Below are 24,171 nucleotides of genomic sequence, written 5' to 3'. Positions count from 1 at the left end.
TACATATATGTTGTAAGGATTATGGATTGAGTTAAGTAAACTACTGATAAACTGCTTAAAAAACTCTTAGGATAAATTATGGGTATGTGGGCTAAAATATCATGTCTGAAGCATAAACATAAAATTATTGTTTGTATTTCATGGGACATAAAGTATATATCCAGCTTATGTCACTACAGCTTAGAGTATGACCCTTTAACTTCACATATTTTAATTTTTCTTTTATCAGAAGACCTGGTTCCTGGATGCCAATTGTTGCTTTTCAGTCACATCTATATATATATGCGCATATATATACTTTTACATATAAGAAAACCATTAAAAAACCTTAAAAATATTTAGTCTAGGTATCTGATTGTGCCTTTCATAAATACTAGAAAGTAAGTTACGTTGATCATTGGGATATTATATAATTGGAATTACTTTAAAATTGGGTAATATCTTAATATCAGGACTAATTGTTGTTCTGAAAAGTCACTTCTTTTGTAACTAGAATCTAATAGAATGTTTCAGATAGAAATGATCTGTAATTACACTGTCATTACTATGTTGTTTGAAGATGTGTTGGAATTATATTTTCAGTTGCTGTTGGTCTTCTGGCCTCCCCGTTGTTGACGTACCTTTTGTATTATACTAAAGCATTCTGTATGAGATTTTTTCATGCTGAACAAAATTAATACAAGAAGTGTTAAAAATTCAGTAAAATCTGTCTATAAGCCTGTTATATTTATAACTCCTAATTTATAATTCCTAACAGGATTGCAATGGCAGTTTGTGTCTTGCTAGTAAACTGTCATAAGACAATAGTTGAATTAACTAAATATACCACCTTAAACAAGTATCTCTTTCCCAAAAAGCTGAGATCTGCATGTGTGAACATCAGTAGTAAAGCATGAGCCTTCAAAAGTAATACCATGGTAAAAGGAAAAACATAGTAAGAATTTTCAATTCTTTGGAAAGAATGTAAACATTATTTAAAACGTAGTTTAAAAAAAGAATATGAATTTGATTCTTAATGTGGGCAAATAATTTAGTCCATTAAATTTTGTAATTTAATCTTCCACAATTCCAAAACCCAGTTTGTCACAGATTGATGGAGTTTAAAGTGAGAAGGGACTATTCAATTATCGAGAGTTATTATCTATATAAAATAGGCCATTACATTTCTGCCAATTATTTCTCTGCTGAGTGCAATTATGTATGTTTGACTGAAATAAAAGTAGTGCTTGGCTGAAGCAGAATTTTCCAAAAGACTTGTGATCTTCAGTTAAACAGTCAACTGACAGAGAAGCTGCTACTTCCCTGGACAGTTTGTTTCAATAGTTACCTCCACTCAGAAATATTTTTTCTCCAGAGAAGTTATTTCCATTTGGGTTTCTTGGACTTCATGTCATTGATTCTGGATGTACCTTTTAAACTATCCGTGCCGAAACTGGAGTAAGTAGTCTAATGCCTGATTTACTGACGTCAGTCATGGGAACAAAATCGCTTGTGCACACATTACTGCTCTGTTTATGTAGCCAGAATCACTTCAGTGACACAGTGAAACCTTGAATAATGTTGTGTGTGTGATGCCAGAAAGTTTTTATGTCCCTGCCTCCTAGGAAGAATCCTTTTCTTATTCCTTTCCTTCCTACACCAGTGACATCATTAAGCCCAACTTGTAAGTTTCTGCATTTCTGACAGCCTTATCTTCACATTTCCCTCTACTACAGGATGAGATGAAACCTATACTAGAAATGTATACTCCTTTGCTGCATTGAATAATGAAAATCTGCCTTGTAGATCTCTGGAAGTTATGAGATGAATCCCACTGTGGAAGTCTGAAACCACTGTGGTACTGGAAGAAGTTTGTATATAATGCAAGCAATCACAGATACACTTTTTTTATTTAAGAATTTTCTTGTTCAGTAGAAGTATTCTTTAGACTGACATAGTGGTTATCAAAAGCAGAATGTCCTGGAATCTGTTGAGTCTTAGTGCTAATCTGTATAGACCTTCCTGTGTGGTGATGTCCCCAAAGAAGACTAAAGTCATTTAAGCTAAAACCAAACAGCCAGAAATTAGGTTTTATTAAAATAAAATGTAGACAATTTTTTTTACAATATGGAAATTGAAAGCAAATGCATGAGAAAACAGAGACAAAAGTGTTTCTACAGTATTCATTCAGCCTGCGTTCTTGGTGTATTTACAACATTGGCTTTGGGCAATAAAATTATTTTTGTACTGTAAAATGCTGTTCTTGGTTGCTTCTAGTGCTGAGGATGTTCATTCTTTCACCTTTGAGGTCAGGCTGTCTGCTTCTTTCCCTGTAATCTTTCAGACTTGCTGCATGAGTTGCAGGAAAACTCCCCGCTCCTCGTGTGCACATCCTTTGGCCTGTGATGCACTGCTTTCTCTGGGGTGTTCTTTTCCCTTAGGATGCACAGTAGCTCCGGAGGGGAGTGGTCTCTTTTCCCTCCGCACAGTCCATCTGGGCTGGAAGAGAGTTGTTGAGAATAACTTCATCTTAACAGTGGAAAGACTATTTGACATAGAGTTAACAAAAAAGAATATATTAATCATCTAGTTGTCACGGTTGTTTCCTATATTGGCATTATGTTGTTTGCGAAGTGGCTGTTGCTGAGTTAGTTTCATTCCTTCTCCTCCAGGGGAACAGCTGTCATCGGGGCTTTTGTGGTAGCTGGCCAAGGTTTGGTCCATGGTGTTTGGGCATGTTTTCACATTAATTCCTTTGAATTTGAAGGAATCTATCATCATTTTTGTCTTTGAGTTTTTATTTCTTGATGTAAAGTTTCTAGGAGGTTTAAATGTAATTTTGTCATATGGCTGTAGTAAATGTCTACACTGATCTTTAAAAATGTGTTAAAAATGCATGCCCTTCCCACTTTTTGTGGCGAACAAATGCAGATGAAATACGTAGCCAGATTCTTTACTCCATTCTGCTTTCCAGAAGCAAAATGCTTTTAAGAGCAGCTCCAAGATTTAATTTATGATATGAAACAAAAATAGCAACAAATTTATATTGCTGGTTAGTAACACAATGAAAGACCAAGTCTGACTTACTAAATATCTGCAACACCATTGTCTGAAATTGTCTTTCTGCTATTTTGCCACCCACAATAGCCTCTCATAATCCTGTGCAGGCTCATCTTTTGTCTGCACTTAGCTATCTTGGACTCATGGATCACCACCGGTCCATCTATTTTTTAGCTTTCCACATGGAGCCTGACTTTGGCATTAGCTTGTGTCTCTTCTAAATCTGTATTAATAAGCCATCATGATGGTTTACCATGCTCAAAAGAACCTAGCAGATGTAAACCTAAAAAATGCACGTTTCATAGCAGGAACAATCAAACAAAGAAAGTGTCTGTGACTGAAAGTGTGTTAAAATTGCGCTACCCTATAATCATTTCTGTGTGATAACACCTGTGAATTTTTCAGTTCCTGGTTTATTTTAGAGTTTTGTAAGAGTAATTTTGTTTGACAAAAGATTGTGGATACTATCTGAAAACTTTTACATGAATTCATAAAATTTCCCACAAATTATTTGATATCTTTTATGGTTTGTGCTGAGCAAAGCTGCCTTTCCCTAAAGTGTTGAGTCACTGAGGCTCTGTAAGGACTCTCTCATCATTCCTTTTATCTCAGAAATTATGGAAAATAATTGTATTTCACCTGTAAGACTGATTATTTAAACTTACCTACTGCCTTTGCTTTGTCATAGTCACCATGGCCAACAATATAAAAAATAAAATTTGGACAACACTGGTTTTTTCCTTAGGAATAGAAAAATTACTTAACTGCTGAGAGGGAAAACATTGGGGGGTTTTTCATAGGCTTTGTATTTTCAGTTATTTTATGCCAAAATTTATAGAAATATATTTCTATAAAGTAAAATGAGAATATACTGATTACTTACATCACAAGTACAGAAAAGACTTTTTTAAGGCCAGTGAAAGACAGCATTTGAAAATTGTTTTAAATGTGACTGTGGTTGTGCAGCTACTTTTACTGATAGCACAGGATTATTTTTTTTAAGTGTTTAGACCTGAAATTTATAGGGTTTTTTTAAATGTCCAGTATGGTTGCATCCTGATTGGGAAGGAACATGTATTTAAACTCCCAAGAAAATTCATGGGTTTCCTTTTTTAATTTGTCTACTGGCTTGTAATACTTTCCTTAAATTGGAAAACACTGCTTTAAGAGAAGCAGAGTCTTTGTCTGTTCAGTTATTTGTATATAATTCATTATATTAGATCTACTGCATCATTAATTCTGTTCTAATTGTCCCTAAACTGTGTTTGCACGTTATTTTGAATATTACGCATCTTTAAAAGTTAGTGATTCGAAACTAGTTACCTGATGATACTTTAAATTGTTTCATCTTTCGTACAAAGCTAGAGTAGGGTGTTTCAAGCTCAGTTACCTTGTAAAAGAAAGTCCAGCTTATAGGTTGAGATTAGAATGTAAATATGGTACTTCCAATTGATTGACAGAAGGTGAACATTACTGCTGCTGAACAATTTGGGTATAATGTTTAATACAGCAATGGTAGATGATACAGTAAGTCAGTGTCACTGTTATCCTGCGTAGAAGTATGAGTATGAAAAACAGAATGAGTGTACAAGAATGGAAAGATACGGATCCATAAATCCAGTTATTAGCGAGAGAAGGTTGATAACTCTGCTGATAAAGATAGCTCTGTCCCAATTTGATTTATCTCAATATTCACTGCTTAATTGTGTCATTGGAAATAGTTACCTAATAGAGATATGTCATCTGCTCCAAGACTACTTCCAAGATTCTTAGGAAATATGCTTGTCTTCCCCTCACACTCTTTTTTGTCACCTTCCAAATTTCTCTGCCTTTGTTCTGTTGCATCTCTTCCTAGTGATCAAAATGTGGCTTGTCAAGATTTTCAGGCAATAAATTGCAATATCTGAAGTTCAGATGAAAGAATTAAGAAAGTGGTTCAAATTTAAAACGTTAGCATTGTTATGGAGAAATGTTTAGCAACTTTAAATATTCTTAATCTATAAAGCCAACTTGGGAATTATTGGTTCTGAATTGGGCTACCTGCTACTTGTAGAATAATAGCCATTAATGCTTTTGCAAATATTTTGAATAGTTTGCCTCTAGTTTTCTATTTCCTCCCCAAACCCACAAATATAAAAATATCTTTTCCTGGGTGTTACTGTTTGGGCTTTTTTCCACAAAATTCCTGGCTAATCTCAGAAAATAAATGTCATATACCATTTTTCTTCTCATGATGCAGAGTTCTTTGTCCTCTTACTTGCCCACTGAAATGTGATAACCCTAAGAGGAGGGTCTCTAGTGTATTAGATACCCTCAATTTAATATTTGATAGTGCCTCAAAATTCATATTTTTTTAGTCTAGACTTGTAATTTGGCCATGAGTCTGTTTTGAATTTCTTATTTATTTTTTTCCCATTTGAGTATTAGTAGCATGCAGTCATTCTAAGCAGGCAGAAGCCTTCCTTCTTCCAGAGTCAGGAGGAGCTACATACCACAGAAAATACTGTTTGCTAAACCTTGTAGTAATATTCTGTAGTTAGTTTTTGCTAATAAAAATAGATGGATTACTGTTGTATCTATGCTGAAGACATTTGTAATATTATATTCTATACAAGCATAGTGAGATGATTGTAGGAGGCAAAGTAACAATGCATAATAAAGGCTACTGTAGAAGTCACTATTGCACTTTCATCTGGGGCCACTGGATAATGTATCTAGCATGGAACTTTTTTCGTTTCCTTTTGCACATTCCAGAAACAAATGCTTTATGGCAGCTTTTCTAACCCATCTCCTGTTTAATACTATAATTACTCATGGGTATAGAACATATGTTAAATGAAGGACACAGTCTTTCTTGGCTACTGTTTGAATTGTGGGGTAGGAGGTGCCATGAAGAAACTGGTTTTGAGGCTATAATTGAAATATCTGTTTAATTTGTCTTTGTTTTCATCTAATCCTCCAATTTAGTAATGTTAAGATTGTTTCTTATTTTTTTTAAGATTGTTTTCCATTGTTGCTTACAGGTCAATAATGACCGACTTGTACTACCTCAGTCAAACAGATGGAGCAGGAGACTGGCGAGAAAAAGAGGCCAAAGATCTAACAGATTTGGTACAGAGGAGAATAACTTATCTACAGGTAAGAGGGTAAAGTTTTTGAATCAAGATAAACATTTATTTATTTTTATATATATATATAAAAATATATCACTTAGCTGTACCCTTGTAATAGAATAATTACACGACAGTTTTAAGTGAATGTTTATATATGAATAAATTACATACAAAAGAAATTAGAACATTTGTTTCAAACATTATTTTATATGTATATGGAATGATGATATTTCAGGCAAATCTTTGTTTTGGGGGTTTTTGTTGTTTGTTTTGTTTTTGGATCTGTGGTTTTCACTGTGCTGTACTTGCCTGTTTGGATTCTTTGTTTTATTTTAAAAGTATCTGGTTTCTATTTTTGATTCTTTAAAGTATCAGAATGCAAACATATATTTACACTGTTAAAAACAAAAATATGAAAGTCCTTGTATGGAATTTCTGAACGAGCAGCCCATTTTTAAAAATACGAGTATGCAAAATTGAAGCGCTTGTATCATATCTTGTCCAGCACTAGGCTGTTTCAACAGTTGTGTTGAGACTTCTCATAGATGCTCGTATTTGTAAATGCATAAAGCCTTTTTAATGTATATGCTTGTGTGTGTCTATAAACTTTAAACAGAACTTGATCTGAAGGTTTTGGGACTTTTATTCATGTATGAATTAATGCAGCTATTTATACAGTGAGCAAAAAGATGTTTGATGTAGTCTGTTTTATTTGTACTTAGTTTGTTTTTCCTTGCATGTGTGCACCTCACTGCTCTGTTTTGTATGGTCACCCCTAACATCAGATCTTTTCTCTATGTAAAAAGCTGCATTTATTTCTCAGATTTTTCATTATTTCACATTTCACAGTTCAGCTATGGGTATGTTTTCTTCTATGACCAAGCTATGTATTTGTTGCTTGTTAAATAAAAGAGACACCCTTTTGTGGCAAAAAACTCCCTGTATATTGTGCAGGAGACATCACTTTATTGTCTTCCTTTAACTCCTTGAGAACTGTTCCTCATTCTTTCATTTTTTGATGTCATTATTTGGCAATGGTGTCCTGTAACTACTTTTCACACTGATAAATACGATCTTTCTCTACCTTTTTCTCCTCTTTCACCATATCCATTTGTTGTCTTATCTAAGCATGTATACGTTTGTGGAGAGTAATTGGCTTCCTATAGTGTTTTACAGTGTTCAGGGCCTTAGTTTAAGACTAGGATGTCCACGTATGTACAATGCATAACAAAAGTAAAAGGAATTTAGGAGAACAGAAGCTGAAAATTGAAGGATTAAATAAATGCTTATGTTGTTTTCTAGTGAATTTGAAATAAATTTACTTACTGAATGAAGAGCTGGGAGCCAAATTAATTCCTCCTAAAACTTTTTTAGATGCATGTAGTTTATGATAAAGGGCTTTCTCTCTATAGAGGTAATTTATTCTCATTTAAAAAAAAATGTTGAAACAATATTAAGAATGAAACCAGGAACTATCTTTATCCTCATTATCTTGAGAAGGAAACCTGATGATGAGCATGAGCAGGTGATTTACAGAATGTTGTGGCATTAAGTTGAGAATTAGGTCTAACATACTTGGCTCATTTTCCATCATACAGGCCATTTTTGTTTCTGTTTTATGTATAAAATTGTTAAAAAGGAATCAGTAATAATATTTCTGTCATGGAAGAACTGAGCAGTTTTTCATAATTATGCTTTTAAAATATAAACTTAATCATTATGGATTCATCCTGTAACACTGAGAAGCACATAAGAAAACGAGTATTTCCCTCCTTTTTCTCTTTTTTTTTTCTTAAGTTCTAGTATTTTCTATATTACAGAGGAAATTACATTGTTTTTTCTTTTTAATAAGTCATCACTGGTAGATTATAGAAATTAGAAACATATAAGTATATTACTGCTGCACATTAAATTCCATGTGACTGTTTCACACAGAAGGATCTAGAAATTATACAGAAGGGGCATGTGTTTCCTTAGTAATTTTCTTTCAGGTTCAAGTTGAAGAATGATGATATGTATTTTCCAAAAAATGTTATTCTAGCTTTGATAAATGTGGATGTTTTTGGCATTATAACTGTGCAGGTCACAAAAAACAGCACTAAATTCTTGGGTTTATCAAATATGCAACAACACGTTAAAAATTATTTGGGTATTTTATGAACAAATATACACTGTTTATTCTATATGTCCTTTAGGTTAGTTGAAACTTTAGCTGTGTTGGGTGCTCAGTTTTTGTTGTACTAAAATGTGAAATAGAAATATGTGATGAGCATTCTCGCACTAAACTATTATTTCTTTCATATGCTTACTGTGTTTCTTTTCATTAATCTCTTTTCAGGCTAAACATACCTACAATTTTCAATCATTTTCATGTCTGAGAATTTATAATACCTTTTATTTTTCCTTCCTGATGTCTTCTGTTAACACTAAATCTTAACCAGGATATTAGAAGTGAACATCCACTAGATAACAAATGACAATAGACTATTGATTTATAGAATAGCACCAAAATACGGGTTTTTCTTATCTTATTTTTTATGCAGTCTAAGGTATTACTTAGGTATTGCTTATAATAGGTCTCCTTTGAGTTCATGTCACTATGGAGCTATTGAAAATTATGTCCAAGATTTTTAATTCAGCTGAATTCTGAAACGTGAATATTTTTTCTTCCACTATTCTTACTTTAAATTTAGTTATCAATACAGAATTTCACTTGTCATGAGTCATGCTTGCTTGGCTTAGTTTCTTCTGGAATTCATGACAATATTCTTTAGACTTGACCAATCTAAAATATCTTAGACAATTAATGTCTTTGCCTTTTACCGGTTCTTCCATGTTTCATGCCATGAAAGTACTAGTCCTGCTAAGATAACAAGATGCCATTTCTCTGTGTATTTGCCACTTCTCACTCCTTTTTATAATCTAATTCTGATCTTTGACAGCACTTTAACAGCATGGAGTCCCTTACTCCATGACTACTTTTGTTTCTTTGAAGGTTGTTTGCTAAAAGACCCCCACAATAAAAAAAAATCAGAAAAATTACACTCTAGCAAGAAACTGTGGATAGTATGGTTTAGTGGCTACATAGTATGGTTTATGGATGATCATTTACCTCCAGGTGTATACTATTACCATCATTCATATGAAAGATTCAAACCACAAGGCATGGTAATTCTCAATGTGTGCAACATTGCCCAAAGTTGGGGTGGAAACATAGCTTACTCTTCAAAGATAGATTCCTTCTCATGAGTAGTTACAGTCTTTGGGATGGGTCCTTCACATATATAATTACTACCGTCTCTCTTTTCCTTTTCATTTTCATTCTGTCTGGGGGGGGGAGGGGGGTGGGAAAGGATGCAATCTCTTGCCTACATGCCAGTAAGCCAGACATAAACTTTGGAGTCCTTCTACAGATTAAAAAATCTCTTGTCTTTATGGCTGCAAGTAATGACCCAAAACTGGAATACGTCTGTGACTACACATTTGGAAGTCAAGTTGACTTATTTTCTAGTGTGGGTTTCAGGATTTTGAAGAGTACAGAACTGACTGTGAGTATGCAATGTAAAGCCATTCATAGTCTGAATTTACACATATACACCTCTATTCATAATATAACTGTATTAAAGAATAAAATAAAATAAAAATTCAACAACCTTTGCCCCCCAAATCCATGCCAAAAAGAACTATCTGGAACATATTTATATTTTTTTTTTTAAGAATATAAGTACCGTATAGTTTTCTGCACAAGTTAGTGACAGCTGCATTATTTTGGGACATCTCCCTGGGAAATCATTTAGCTGAATGATTGTGAATAGTGATGACTGCTACTTCATTTGGATGGCATTACCATAAATTTGATTTAATGAGGCTACATTTAGCTAGTTCCCTGTAGTTAGAGCAACACTTAAAAAGCTAGGAGCTTACATTTAAGCCAAAGACCTTATTTTCAGAGATGTTCATTGTCAAATGGTTGAAGAGAATGAGCAGAAGTCAGACAAGGGCTCTTGTAGTACTGTGTATTCTGGAAACAGTAGAGTGAGTAAGTGATTTTGAAGGCAGCAGTTCGGTTTCTTCAGCTTTGCTTTTGTGCTTATTTTTGTTCTATTTATTTTAGGAATTCTGTGATTCAGCGCACCATGTCCTAATAGCAGAATAATTTTGAGTCCAATTTTTAAAAAAATCAAAACATTTTGTTTAACTTTGAAGATTAAAAATATAAGCAGGTGAGAAAGCTTACTAAGTACTCAGCAACATCATCAATTATAATAGTCATAGTTTGCCATATTCATGCTGTTTAGTTGGGGTTGTGTATGTGTGCAAAAGAAGTTGCTTACAAGACTTTATTCTGAGGTTTCTGGATTTGCCAGCATTTTTTGTTATTTAATGTGTCACTTAAATTTTTCTGTCTTAAGGTATATTAAACCTTCTTTCTTTCTCTCCCATTAAAATGAATGATATATATTTTTAATAAAAGTACTTATGTCAAAATGACAACACCACCAAAAAAGGCTCTGGGCACTCTGCATATGTGCAAAGTGTAAGTCACACACAACTGTAAGTCTTGAAAAGTGTAAACTTGTATCCTTCAATAATTCAAGTATAATATATCTTTTCCTAGTTATTCCACTTTGCTCATGAGACACAAATTGTAGTGTGTTGTGACAGTTGTAGTGTGCTGTTGGTGTTGTTAAATTCAGACTAAGTTGAAGCAAGGGCAAAACTAAATTCCAGAGTGGAAAAAACCTCATAGAAAATTCTACATCAGCATTTACTTTTTTTGAGGGGAAGGACAATACTAGCTGAAGGACTTCAGCTATGTGTCTGTATGGGCACTGTTCTGGGAGAAGAGATGATTTCTTTAATGGGCAGACCTTGTAGCACTTCAGTTTTCCTGTGGTAGTCTCAGCATCCTTAGGTTTATTTGAAAGCTTTCTGGCATTTACTCCAAATACATAGAATCCTGATAAATCACTTACTCAAGGAGAAAAATGTCATGAATGCCAGTTCTCGTTTCTGAATAGATTTAAGAAGTGGACCTAGGAATAGCACACTTGTATATTCTCATCTTGGAATGACAAAGGCAGGATTAGATACTGGCAAGGCAAACAGTTGAAAAAGGCCATATCCTTAAGTTTAACTGAGATGTGTTCCTGGCCGCAAGTGCTACTTGCTTACTTGGGTAGTATAGCTCCTAAGACATCCTAATGCATAATCCTAATCCATAGTTGAGATTTATGAATGATTTATTATGAATTCATAATATTGACACACTTTGGCTATATCTTCTAGTTTTCTTAAACTTGACAACTATGTCTATTATTACTTTGGCTAAACTTCAATCATTTGACTTACATGAGCTCATTTAATTATAAATGAATCAGTGCCACTAACAGTCAATAGGATTGAAAGGAGATAATGACAGTCGTGTGTTTATCTATGCCTAAGGGGAAGTCATTGACCAGAACAATTAATAGATTCTGTCTCAGATTCAGGTTTATTGACAGACTAGTAAGACCTAAAAATGCAACATCTAGCAGATGGTTATTGTTAACCTTGTTACATTATTTTCTACAGCATCATCAGTTTAACATTTTCTTAATGCAGATTTTTCTGTGGAAATAAGTGGGGAAGGTAGAGGCAACAAACTCTTAGTGGGAAAGGTAGAGGCAAGAAACTCTTAGTGCATGAACTAGAGAAGACTGAAGTATGCCCTTACCCTTCTTTAGGCACCAAAGAATCCACACAGGAAGGATCCATTAGTTAAAAATGCATAGGAAACTCGTTTGATTAGTTTTGGTACTTCTAGGATTAAGTAAATTGTCTTGGAAAATGATGTCATTTAAATAGTGAATAAAAAATGAATCTGTCTTTAAAACACATTTTGTGAAGTAAGGTTTCTATAACTAGCCTTCTTTAGGTTTGGAAGTTTGGCTTGAACTGAAAATTTCTTATAAAGCCCCAGGAGCTCTGTTCACTAGCTGGAGGATTATGCCCAATCTTCCACCCTCCCATTCAACCCAAAAGCTACTTATTGAGAGATTTAGTTACTCTTTTGATGGATTCTCAGCATTTTGTAATTTAAAATGCATTTCTTTCTTTTTCTTTCTATTTTACTACCATATATTTTAACAGTTCTGAATTACCTATTGCAAATCTTTGGTGGATTGAAATTTAAATGTGATTATATTTGTAATTGACATTTTGTCCAGTGAGTGATCAGTGGGTTTATTTTATTTTTTTTTTATTTTTGTAGTTGCACATCTCTGGCTCTTAGTCATGGTTTTTTGTGAACAGATTCTTCCACTGCGTATTGAAGCATCTTTACTGTTTGATAATGTAAGCTCATTGGAATTTGGCAGTTCTTTTCTCATTTTCGCCAAGTCGCTGAATTAATTGCACAGCACTGGAAGAGTGATTTGGTTCCTTCCTTGTAACACTAGAAAAGAAAGCTTAGGCATATGAATGAATCTAAGCATATAAAAATTAATATTTTTGGCAAAATAGATTTAAAAGTGAAAGAAAAGAATTAAAGAGAAAATAGACAACAAGCCAATTTTTCTGACTCTATGAAACTGCAGAAGGGGACTGAATAGTTTCTGTCACATATGAAAATGTAAAAATTATTTAACTTTTGAATATGTCTTGAGACATGTCTTGGTCATCTTCATTAAGTTACTTAGTAAATTCAGTATCTGAAAGTATGATATTAGGATAATAACCACTTCCTAAAGTATGGTCACTGCTGATATCTATATGAGGTTTTCTCTAGAATTCCTGTGTAGTGGGTTGAGGAGCAGAGTGTGGTTCATCCATCTGCGTGCTGGGGTGTTTTACTCAAGCTGAAGCTTGTTTATTGTAGGAGGATAGATACAAGCTAGAGGAGTTAACAATAGAGGCAGATAAGGCTTCCTGTCTCTCAAATCAAATGCATAATATTTCTGACTAGAGAAGGAAGAAAATTTTCTTCCAGCAGCTGGAAGAAACTTCTGGGGTTTTTTTGTGTGGGTTGTTGTCTGTCTGCTCCCCCCGCCCCCCCCAGGTATTAAGGGTAGCTGGTATGAAAAGTGTGTAAGTGGCATCAAAAAGAAAGGGGAATAGAAGATGATGTGAATTACGTTTGTGGTAACTAGGATGAGAAACACCTTTCCTTGACATGATTGTCTTAAAAAATGGAATTTTCCATAGAATTTGGGTGGGACTGTCTCCTCTAGCAGACTGTGTATTATTAAGGAATAAAATATTTATTGAAAATATTAAAAAGAACACTTTTGTTAATGAGCATCATACTGTATTTATGAGGCTACTTTGTAATTTGTAGCAGACTGCTTGCCTGCTCCACTCTAATCTGTCTCAGTTCAGTAGATGAGAGTACATTTATATAAACTTTTTTAACTTCACAAACAACACAGTCATTTCTCTTATAGTAAAATGTATGTTAAGCAGCAGAGTTTACTTTTGCCACTTTGTCATGTGTTTTGCTGGCCGACTGCACACTTAAAAACGGTGGAAGACGGTGAGGCATTGAAACAGCACTTCTGACATCTTTCCCATCTGATCCTGCTGGCTCTGCGAATAGGCTAACCAAGAGCCCTAGAGAAGAAGGTTCTTTGAGCACCGAGAGAAGCGGAAGATGGAGACCTGGAAATAGTCCTAAGACTATTTTTACTCTAGCCAAACAATGACAGGGAATGTTCCCAGTCACTGGAACATAATATTCTATACTGTTCAATTGTTAGAACAGTTCCTGGCATGCTTTTGACTCACATCAAGTAGTTTTCTCCCAAACAATTCTTTGGCTGTATTTGAGACTTAGCACAAGACACTTTCATAAGTCTGTTTGTGGCTACCCTGTTTTAAGAGTTTTAGAAAGTTTAGGAGCACAGACGCAGTCTTTTCTGTGCAGCTAGAATAAGTCTCAGGTGCATTTGATTTACTACTGTAGATTTTGCCTATGTTTATATGTTTCCAATTATCATGTTTCTAACAATTTTGATTTTATTTGATTTTTGTTACTATTGTTTTATGCTAGTAATCTGAATGTAAATATACCACAAACTGTAAGTTTGGAGCCACACATTACATTGAGAAAATACTGTGGTGTTTCATTATCTTTCAGCAGCTTATGGAGTTAGTGGAGTGTGTTTTCATTTTACTCAAGAGTACTCACTCAATAAGAATAAGAAACAACAATGAACTAATGGTACAAATAGTGTGCTAGAGAGCATTATACCTATTCATTCTTTCATTTAATATGTAGAATTATGTGAACAGAGATATGGTCTGTTCTCACCATTCTTGCTGATGGTTTCATTTAAAATATTGCTGTTTGTTTAGGGGAAAAATAAATACTCAGTAAGTAATGGGTATTTCCCACTATAGCTATAATTTTCCCTCAAAACTTTTTCCAGGTTTTCAGATTTTTTACAAGACTATACTGATTTATTTTATTGCTTCCAGAATTTCAGTGTCTTCTTTTTGTTTGGGTTTGTTTGTTTGTTTTAATTAAAGATAGAAAATTAACACCAAAACCAGCTGCATTTCAAACAATTTGTTTAAAATATCTGGCTTTAATATCATCAGTATTCTGCAAATTTTGTGCTAAACAGCTTGAGACTACCAGTTGCAGAGGAGTTTTACACTATTAGCTCGTACTCCAGTCATGTTATCTTTGACTGGATATTAAAATTGTAGATAACAGTCATCTGCGCTGAATTTTGAGTGAGCGAAGACAGTCTTTAGCGCACATACACATATACAGTTGACTAATACCACTGAGTAAAAAGATCTTGGATTTACCCCAGATAATTCTGTGAAAATGTCATTTCAGTGCTCAACAGTATTTAAACAATGCATCTGCATCAAGGATAGACTGTGCAGTTCTAGTCCCTTAGTATCAGAAAGGATATAATAATACAAGAAAACCCGAAGAGGTAAATAATGTGGATGATCAAATACATGAACTTGGTATCTCTGAGAGTGAAGACTAAATAGATGAAGATTTCAGTCTACTAAGATAACTGAGAAGGGGATGTGGTACATAGAGGTCTACAAAATCTCGAGTACCCTGGAGAACTCGAGTAGGGAATGACAGTCTATAGAAGACATACTTCAATACAAGAGTTGTACTGTGCTGCTTTTGCAGAATTAAGTTTAAGATTGAATTTAACAAGGCTTACATATTTCGGGCAGTCAATCATAATAGCACAGAATGTGCTTCAGTCCTGTTAGTCTTCTTGTAAAGATTTATAGGGGCAGCGTTCCTTTGGTGAACCAGGGGTACTAAAAATAACTCTTAAATAATTTTATTTCAAGGCTAATGGTTCCTGTTTGGTATGTCTCAGTTAAAATAGTTTTTAAATGGATGCAGGAAAACAATTTTAAATAAGTCTTACGAAGATCAAGTAGCTACCCAAGTCCGTTATTCAAAAGAAGCCATTCAAGGATATTCCTTCAAACAGACAAACCAATGAATGTTAATTAAATCCAAGACTAAAGACTACTATTTCTCTCATTACTAATGCAGTTTTGTAGGTCTGCAGTGTAATAGGTGATTTCCCAGCTTCATTAGTAAAGGAGATGTCAGCCAGACTTCTGTAACTCTGCTACACTCATATGGCCTGCGTACCTCATTACAAAGGTTGTCAAGTATTACAGAAGAGTTAGGGAGATGATACATTTTTGGCAGAGAAAACTTGGATTACTACTTTCCTTGTAGCCTAGGCAGGATAGGTCATTTGCAACCTGAAGGACTGTAAAACTTCTTAAGGGAAGAAGGAGCTGCCATCTGCCAATGCTTACAAGTAGGAAGCAATGGCATATTGCCTTTATTTGGGTAAGAGTTTAACCGTATCCATTTAGTGGAAACCCTGAATTTTGTGAGAGCAACAGTGTATGCCCATGTCACTGGTGATGAAAGACCACCAAATCCATTTTGCCATTTATAAAAATCCACTTTTATTTTAGGTGACATGTAACATTCTTTTCCACAGAAATACATAATTTTAACCATTTTACAGTTCTGACAAATTGTTAGTATTTTCAGTTGCATTGTTCATATAAGTAATGCTGAGAAAAATAAAAGGTGTAAATTCTGGCATGGCTTGATAGTCTAATCTTCTACATATTGAAGTATGTTTTGTGTGTGTGGTTGGTCAATTGTGGGGTTTGTTGTTTGGGTTTTTGTATGGGTTTTGATTGTTTGTTTTTTAATGCAGTTGTATGACTGTTACATTACAGGGCTTGACAATCCTGGAGGTCCCTTCCATCCCTCACTTGATTATGTAGACAATTCAATTAGATATAAGCGTCTGTGATGAGCAGCATAGTTAGGGATGAGAACAGAGTGCACTCCTCATTCAAATCAGAGATAGATAATTCTTTTCTGTGACTTTATGCCAGGAGGAGAAATCTTCTGTCAGTCTTCACTGGATTTAAAATTGTCCGTTGTTATCCTTTATCAACTCAATAACTTTATAGGTTGCTTTGGTTGGCAGTTTTGTGAACATACAAGCTATTCTAATGTGTGCAGCATGATCGTAATTAATTTTTATTCCTTCTTGATGGTTATTAATTCTACCTTTTTCAGGAAATCCCGGTTGAAACTGCAATATATCTAAATATCTCTACTTAAAAACCGCAATCATAAAGAAATTAGCTTAACTAGCTTTCTGTTTAAGCGACAAACTAATATTAATATATACTTTCTGGTTAAGTCTCCAAGTAATGTTAAAACCCAAGTAAGTGCATTATATTAATATTGGTAAGCAGTCACAGTATCAAGTTATGTTTCTTTGTGATTCCTAGTTGATTTCCATAATATTGTTAATAAGCTATAATATGACACTTGCATTTGCATGCAAGAAAGTTAGAAGGGCACACCTTATCAAAGTTTACCCAACTTCAAATATGTCATCAATTGAATGCTTTCATTTTCAAAAGGACACAGGCATTTGACGGTAATACAAAGTGTAGAAAACATTACCTATTGGTATTTTCTAAAAATTCTCACAGATTATCCCTTTCAAAGTAGGTACACAAAAGTTATTTTCAGTAAGATTTTTTTGCTGTGTGGAAAGAATGGAAAGACAGTCTTAATAACGTGATTTATAGGCCTGTTGACATCGCTAATGTATCTATTGTTCCTTTTTGCATGCTTTCTTTAAAATCAAGATTTTTTTACATGTCTCAACAAAAGTATATTGCAAAATCAGGTTGCCCAGAGAGGTCCTGGAAGTGTTCAAGGCCAGGACAGGGCTTTGGGAAACCTGGTCTAGTGGAGGGTATCCCTGCCCATGGCAGGGGGGTTGGAACTAGATGATCTTTAAGGCCCATTCCAACCCAAACCATTCTATGATTCTATGATAAAATCCAGAAAAAACTACATTTATGATCCTATGATCATTAATAAATTTTAAAAACAAATTAAATAAAATTCTGCCTAATCCAATTGATAACTTGTGAACAGACTTGTGTGTCCTACTTTTTGATAAGTACATTTAGCTCATGGTTTACTTTTGGACATAATAGTTCTTTTTACAATCAAGTTACAGTATGTTATACAATGGTATTAAAACTATTCTGAGATACTCTGTATAAAGTATGAATTATTATTATTAAGTAGCAGTTAAAACATCTAGACACTTCTTTCAAAAATAGAAGTAAAACAGATAAAGAAAAACAAAATACAAATTTTCAACTTCTACAATGAACACTTACGTCTGCCTCTGGCAACTCTCTAAATGACAGAAAGAAGCTTCTTATATTTTTTTATTAGCCTAGTATTTCAGTTAAAAGAATAGCAACATAATATAGGCTATTGTCTTTGGGTTTTGAGCTTAAGTCTTTTCTACACAATAACAGTTAACAGTAGAAAGTTATTCTACTTCCACTTCATTGCATGGTGTAAATATGTCTGTAGATTTAGGGAGGAGGTAATTTTTCATGGAATTTTTTCTTTGCGGACTTGCACACAATACTAGAAAAACCCATCTCTCTCCTAAAAGACTGTAGGAAGTTGAGACTGGAACCTATCTAAGATACCTGTTAGATTTATTTTCAAGTTATCCATTAGATTTGTGATAGGAAGAGTAGAATCATAGAATGGTTTGGGTTGGAAGGGACCTCAAAGATCATCTAGTTCCAACCCCCCCTGCCATGGGCAGGGACACCCTCCACTAGACCACATTGCCCAAAGCCCCATCCAACCTGGCCTTAAACACTTCCAGGGATGGGGCCTCCACAACCTCTCTGGGCAACCTGTTCCAGGGCCTCACCACTCTAACAGTAAAGAATTTCTTTCTGACATCTAATCTAAATCGACCCTCCTTCAGCTTAAACCCATTACCCCTTGTCCTGTCACTACACTCCCTGATAAACAGTCCCTCACCATCTTTCCTGTAGGCCCCTTCAGGTACTGGAAAGCCGCAAGTAGATCTCCCTGGAGCTTTCTCTTCTCCAGGCTGAACAACCCCAACTCTCTCAGCCTGTCCTCATAGGAGAGGTGCTCCAGCCCTCTGAGCAGCTTCGTGGCCCTCCTCTGGACTCTCTCCAACAGCTCCATGTGTCTCCTGTACTGGGGCCCACAGAGCTGGATGCAGTACTCCAGGTAGGGTCTCACAAGAGCAGAGTAGAGGGGCAGGATCACCTCCCTCGACCTGCTGGTCACACCTCTTTTGATGCAGCCCAGGACACGGTTGGCTTTCTGGGCTGCAAGCGCACACTGCCGGCTCATGTTGAGCTTCTCATCAATCAATACCCCCAAGTCCTTCTCCTCGGGGCTGCTTTCAATCCATTCCTCGCCCAGCCTATAGCTGTGCTTGGGATTGCACTGACCCACGTGCAGGACCTTGCACTTGGCCTTGTTGAACTTCATGCGGTTCACATGGGCCCACCCCTCCAGCCTGTCAAGGTCCCTCTGGATGGCATCCCTTCCCTCCAGCGTGTCGACCACACCACACAGCTTGGTGCTGTCTGCAAACTTGCTGAGGGTGCACTCGATCCCACTGTCCATGTCTCCGACAAAGATGTTGAACAGTGCCGGTCCCAGTACTGACCCCTGAGGAATGCCACTCGTCACCATTCTCCACTTGGACCACAACTGTTGACCACAACTCTTTGAGTGTGACCATGCAGCCAATTCCTTATCCACCGAGTGGTCCATCCATCGAATCCATGTCTCTCCAATTTAGAGACAAGGATGTTGTGCGGGACAGTGTCAAATGCTTTGCACAAGTCCAGGTAGATGATGTCAGTTGCTCTTCCCTTCTCCACCAATGCTGTAACCCCTTCATAGAAGGCCACCAAATTTGTCAGGCATGATTTGCCCTTAGTGAAGCCATGCTGGCTGTCACCAATCACCTCCTTATTTTCCATGTGCCTGAGCATAGTCTCCAGGAGGGTCTGCTCCATGATCTTGCCAGGCACAGAGGTGAGACTGACCAGCCTGTAGAGTACTGGTCTGAGAAACAAAAATTAGGAATGGAAATTTTATTTAATTTATTTTATTGTTTTTCATAGCTAGTTAGGCTTTGAATCAGATTTCCTTAAAATGGAAAAAAAAAATCAAATGCTGATGTAACACACATTGTGGGGTTTGGTTTGTTTGTTTGTTTGTTTGTTTTTCCAGATCTGAACTATTTTCCCCTCCTTCACACAAATGAATGAAGAAATTAAAAATTTTATTAAGTATTGTAAGACTCAGAATATTCAGATTATCTTTAAGATCACTTGATGGAGAGATCTCAGTTCTCCAGAAGGTGATTGTTGTTTTTTTGGAAAGACCTGATTTGTTGCAAATTTACAGAAATTTTATTTAAAGTTGTTTAGATGCGAGGGGAACAAAATTTATATTGATGCTCAGGTATCAGTCTTCTTGCAGCTTAACTGAAAACTAACTTCATCCTAGAGGTTTTACAAAAAAACTTTTTGGAATGCAGAAGTATGTTACGTGCAAGTATGAGTGTGTACAGCAAAGTACTATATTTCACAGAAAGAAAAACTTTGTGGATTATGTTGTTGTGTTGTTCACATAGCTAAAAATATGTATTAGTTTGTACTTTTAAACATGGCATTCACATCATGTAGACGTTTACCTCCTTTGTTATTGTTTCTTGGGTTGTGGAAGTGTAGTATGTTATTTTATTGAGAGTGCCTGCAGATTAAAGTACTGTCTTTTATCAGTCTGGTCAGGTATGTGTTTTATATTCTGTATTGTGGTCAGTTAGTCTGGGAAGCAGTCCATTAATAAACATTTGTTTTATTCTGTATACTGTAGACAGGTGGAAATTTTCTTTTGTTGGATGACATGCATGCTTATTGAAAGAGAACTAACAAACTTGGAAAAATACCAAAGGACAAAGCATTCCACCACTGAGAATCATGTTGATGAAATGTGAAGTCTGAGTCCAAATGTTAGCTTATTCTGACAGATTTACAAATGAGGAAGTAATTTAAAATCTTGACGGTATTCTATTTTACATTAGGATAGTGTGAAGTATGTTCAATAACTGCTCATGTTCACAGTGAAGAATTCACATAAAATTTTCATGGAGCTGAAGCTTACTCATCCATTTTAATGTGAGATATATTATAGCGGGATGGCTTTTGTGATTTATGACATTTGTCAGTTTCTCAGAAAAAAGTATGCCTTTGTGTATATCTTCTCTTCAGCTTCACTTTTTCATCCATACTTACAGAACCCGAAGGATTGCAGCAAAGCTAAGAAACTTGTGTGTAATATCAACAAAGGCTGTGGCTATGGTTGTCAACTTCATCATGTAGTCTACTGCTTCATGATCGCTTATGGCACTCAGCGAACACTCATTTTGGAGTCTCAGAATTGGCGCTATGCTACTGGTGGCTGGGAGACTGTATTTAGGCCTGTAAGCGAGACATGTACTGACAGATCAGGTACCACCACTGGACACTGGTCAGGTAAGACTTAATGACTCACATAATTTCTTATTGTTTTTTGCAGCTCCTTTAATGTAGAACTATATTGATACCTCTTTCTTTAATGTTATGTGGAGCGTAATAAATGTAACTGCAATTGTATACATAAGCATCTTTTAAATCTTATTTTTTCATTGTATTAAAAAATTATCCTTAATTAAGATATCTCTGCTTTGGCAGAGATTTTTTAACACAAAACTTTTGTAATCCTTTAGCAGTCTGCCACTGTGTTATGTTCCAGATATGAATCCATTTTTTTTTGTGGGAAGAGAGTATTAAATAGAGGCTATTGTTGATAAACTTTAAAACAATAAAGCATGTTTCAAATATAAAGCAAAAGAAATACAAACAAAATGGTATCCAATAGTCATTCAACAAAATTGAAATAATTTTTAATGTAAACTGCACTGACTCAAAATTCAGGGTGTAAAGACAGCGGCAATGTTAAATACCTTTTTATTTGTAGAGTACTAAGTAATCCGTTCTTATACTTGGCTGAACAATTTTGCTAGAATAACTAGATGGGCATTCATGTTTGCAGGATCAGATGTCTGTGTCTCAAAGTAAACAGCATTCATTTTAATGGAATTCTTGAAGAGTTTTTAACACCTGCATGATTTTATAATTTTTTCTATATATTTAAAATGTCTTTCAGATATTTGTCAAAATTGATTAGGTATACAGCACAACTGGAGATGGCTGACAATATGCTAACTTTTTGCTCTCAGTTTATCATAAATACCAGGAAGAATTTTTTTAAAAATTAAATTTCTACACAGGTAGTTTTTATGTGAAAAACTGTCAGCTTTTTAAAACATAGATTTTATTGACTCTTTGTTTAGGCATACTTAATTTTTTCTAAGTCTGTAACTAGTACTACATGGGAGTTTATAAATGTTACAATAAATGCAGGGAAAGTTGATCAAAAAAAATACAACAGACTGTTCTTACCCAAGACTAGGTAAATTTAATGATATGTCTTCATTGATAAAAGGAGATTCTTGGAAAAAACATAATTAAACAATTGGGTTAGAGAGGGGTGGAATGATAATTTTAATAATATTTTTTATTATTGACAATTGTAATCCACATGATAATTATTAGATGAATAAATAAGCTAACAAAGGCTATGGACAAAAAAAATTTAGAGTGGGAAACAGTAAGGGAGATACTGTGCCACTTTTCAGGCTATAGCTGTTTTATTTATCAGCATTGATGGAATTTTTGATTGTTAGCCTGTGACACATTAATGTTATCCCAGAAAGGAATTTTGGCTCAGTAACTCTCTGCTTAAGGACAGATAAGAAGGACTGATACTTTTTATTATTTATGTTAGTTGTGTCTACAGACTCAAGAATTTCTTTCCAGTATGTCCTGAAGGATGTATCTGGCAGCAACGGTAGTGACTTGGATTTTACTGGGACATTTAAAAAAATTGTAGGGATTTTCAGTAGGTGATTGGGTAGACTACACTCATCAATAAAAGACAGTGAAATGATGGGATGGTATTTTAGCATACAGTTTTCTTATTAGAGCTACAGGAGCTACAGCATGACTTTTGCAGACTATACTATCCTAATTCCATAGAGGCAATATACACTTTGTCTGTTTGGATTGGTAAGCAGAGCTTTTCAGTTCTGGATTGACAGAAACGGGTTTCTCCCCCACCGTCTTCATTCTTCATCTTCTGTTGGTTACTCCTGATACACAGATTTTGGATGGTGTGTCAAGTTAGATGCAAGTAAGAATGGCCAAATCTCCAAGTCATCAGAGATTGTACCTTGTACCCTAGTCTCACAATAAGTATCCCCCTTCCTTCGTTTCTGACAGGTACAGGGTTACACCGTGCTTCAGGAGCACTCTGAACTAGTCACTGAGCTTGGAAATTAACATCAGTGCTGAGAGGAAAAGAAAAATGTAGATGTTCATTCCTTCACTTCATCTGTCTTTCTGTCTTTGAAACGATGGAACGTGGCCAGTCCCATAGCTACTTCCAGACAGGTTTTGTCTGTTCTGACAAGTGTCTCAGGTTTCAGTCGTCATTCCATAGTGGTTGTGCCTCTCATGGTTTCTTAAGCTATTTAAATTCTCAAGCCTGTTATAGGCAGAAACAGGGGTTTCTAGTTACGTATAGTGGAAGTGTCTGTATTTTCAACAATTGTACTACTTGGAATGATTGCTTTACAGTTATTTTACTTCCTACTGAAAATTCTTGGGAGTTGTGTTGTGTGCTAGGGTTTGTTGGTTTTTTTGAGAGGATTGTGTTGTTTTGTTTGTTTCATTTGTGTTCTTTTTTCCCCCCCAGAGAATCAGTAACATTTCTTAGTCAAGTTGGATCCAATAGTGCTTAAAGATCTTTGTTATCTGGCTGATTAGCGGTTTAGTGAGGAAGTGTGCCCTGGAGGATATGTAGAAGAAGGGGAATTGCCTATGCAGTGGACAATTCAGCCCAGGGTCTGTTTGAGTCCAGTCATAACAAGAATTAAACTTTGCAGAAATTTCCTTGATCCAACACACTGTATGTGTGTGTTAACCAGATCTCACAGTTTCTACTGTTGTCTCAGTGGAAAAGGTTTTACAGATATTTTTCTACTTCAAAATATTCCTCCAATTATCTGTTTGTAGCTTCTTAGAAAGTTCAGATATGATAGATATGTGTATGAAATCTCAAATTATATTTTTCAGATTTATGAAATCCTATTTACAGATTGGTGTGTAAACATACTTGTGTGTTTACGCATTGAAACAACATTTGTGCATTGAAATAACATGTTCTTCAAAGCTCCAAGATGCTACAAAACTTTTGTTTGAAAATTCTAGTGGTTTTTGTGAAATTTTTGGGAAATTAATTCTTAGAAATGCTTGAATGTTTTCTAAAAATAAGTAGAAATGGAAAACTGACATTGAAAACTTCAGCTGAAGTTTTATTCATGTTTTGCAAAGTTAGCAAGTGAAACTGCCATCTGGGCATGGTTCTGAGCAGACTGCTCTATGTGACTCCAGAATTTAGTTGCAGGCAATTTTGTGAGCCTTGCATTTAGCATAATAAGCTGCAAACCAGTGTTCTGGA

At 35.2% G+C, this 24,171-nt stretch overlaps 1 protein-coding gene across 8 annotated transcripts in view; it reads left to right on the top strand.

The window, feature by feature from the left end:
• The window catches only part of FUT8 (fucosyltransferase 8), a 131,442-nt gene that overhangs the window by 75,972 nt on the left and 31,299 nt on the right, over positions 1–24,171 (top strand). For all 8 annotated transcript variants that reach the window (XM_054827739.1, XM_054827740.1, XM_054827738.1 and 5 more), the window contains 2 exons: positions 6,063–6,177; positions 20,846–21,083. In XM_054827739.1, coding sequence (XP_054683714.1) covers positions 6,063–6,177; positions 20,846–21,083 — 353 coding nt within the window. The remainder of the gene's footprint in view (positions 1–6,062; positions 6,178–20,845; positions 21,084–24,171) is intronic.

The sequence above is a fragment of the Grus americana genome, chromosome 5 (genome assembly GCF_028858705.1).
Source record: "Grus americana isolate bGruAme1 chromosome 5, bGruAme1.mat, whole genome shotgun sequence".
In the NCBI taxonomy this organism is placed as follows: Eukaryota; Metazoa; Chordata; class Aves; order Gruiformes; family Gruidae; genus Grus; species Grus americana.
This window is presented reverse-complemented; position numbering and strand designations above follow the sequence as displayed.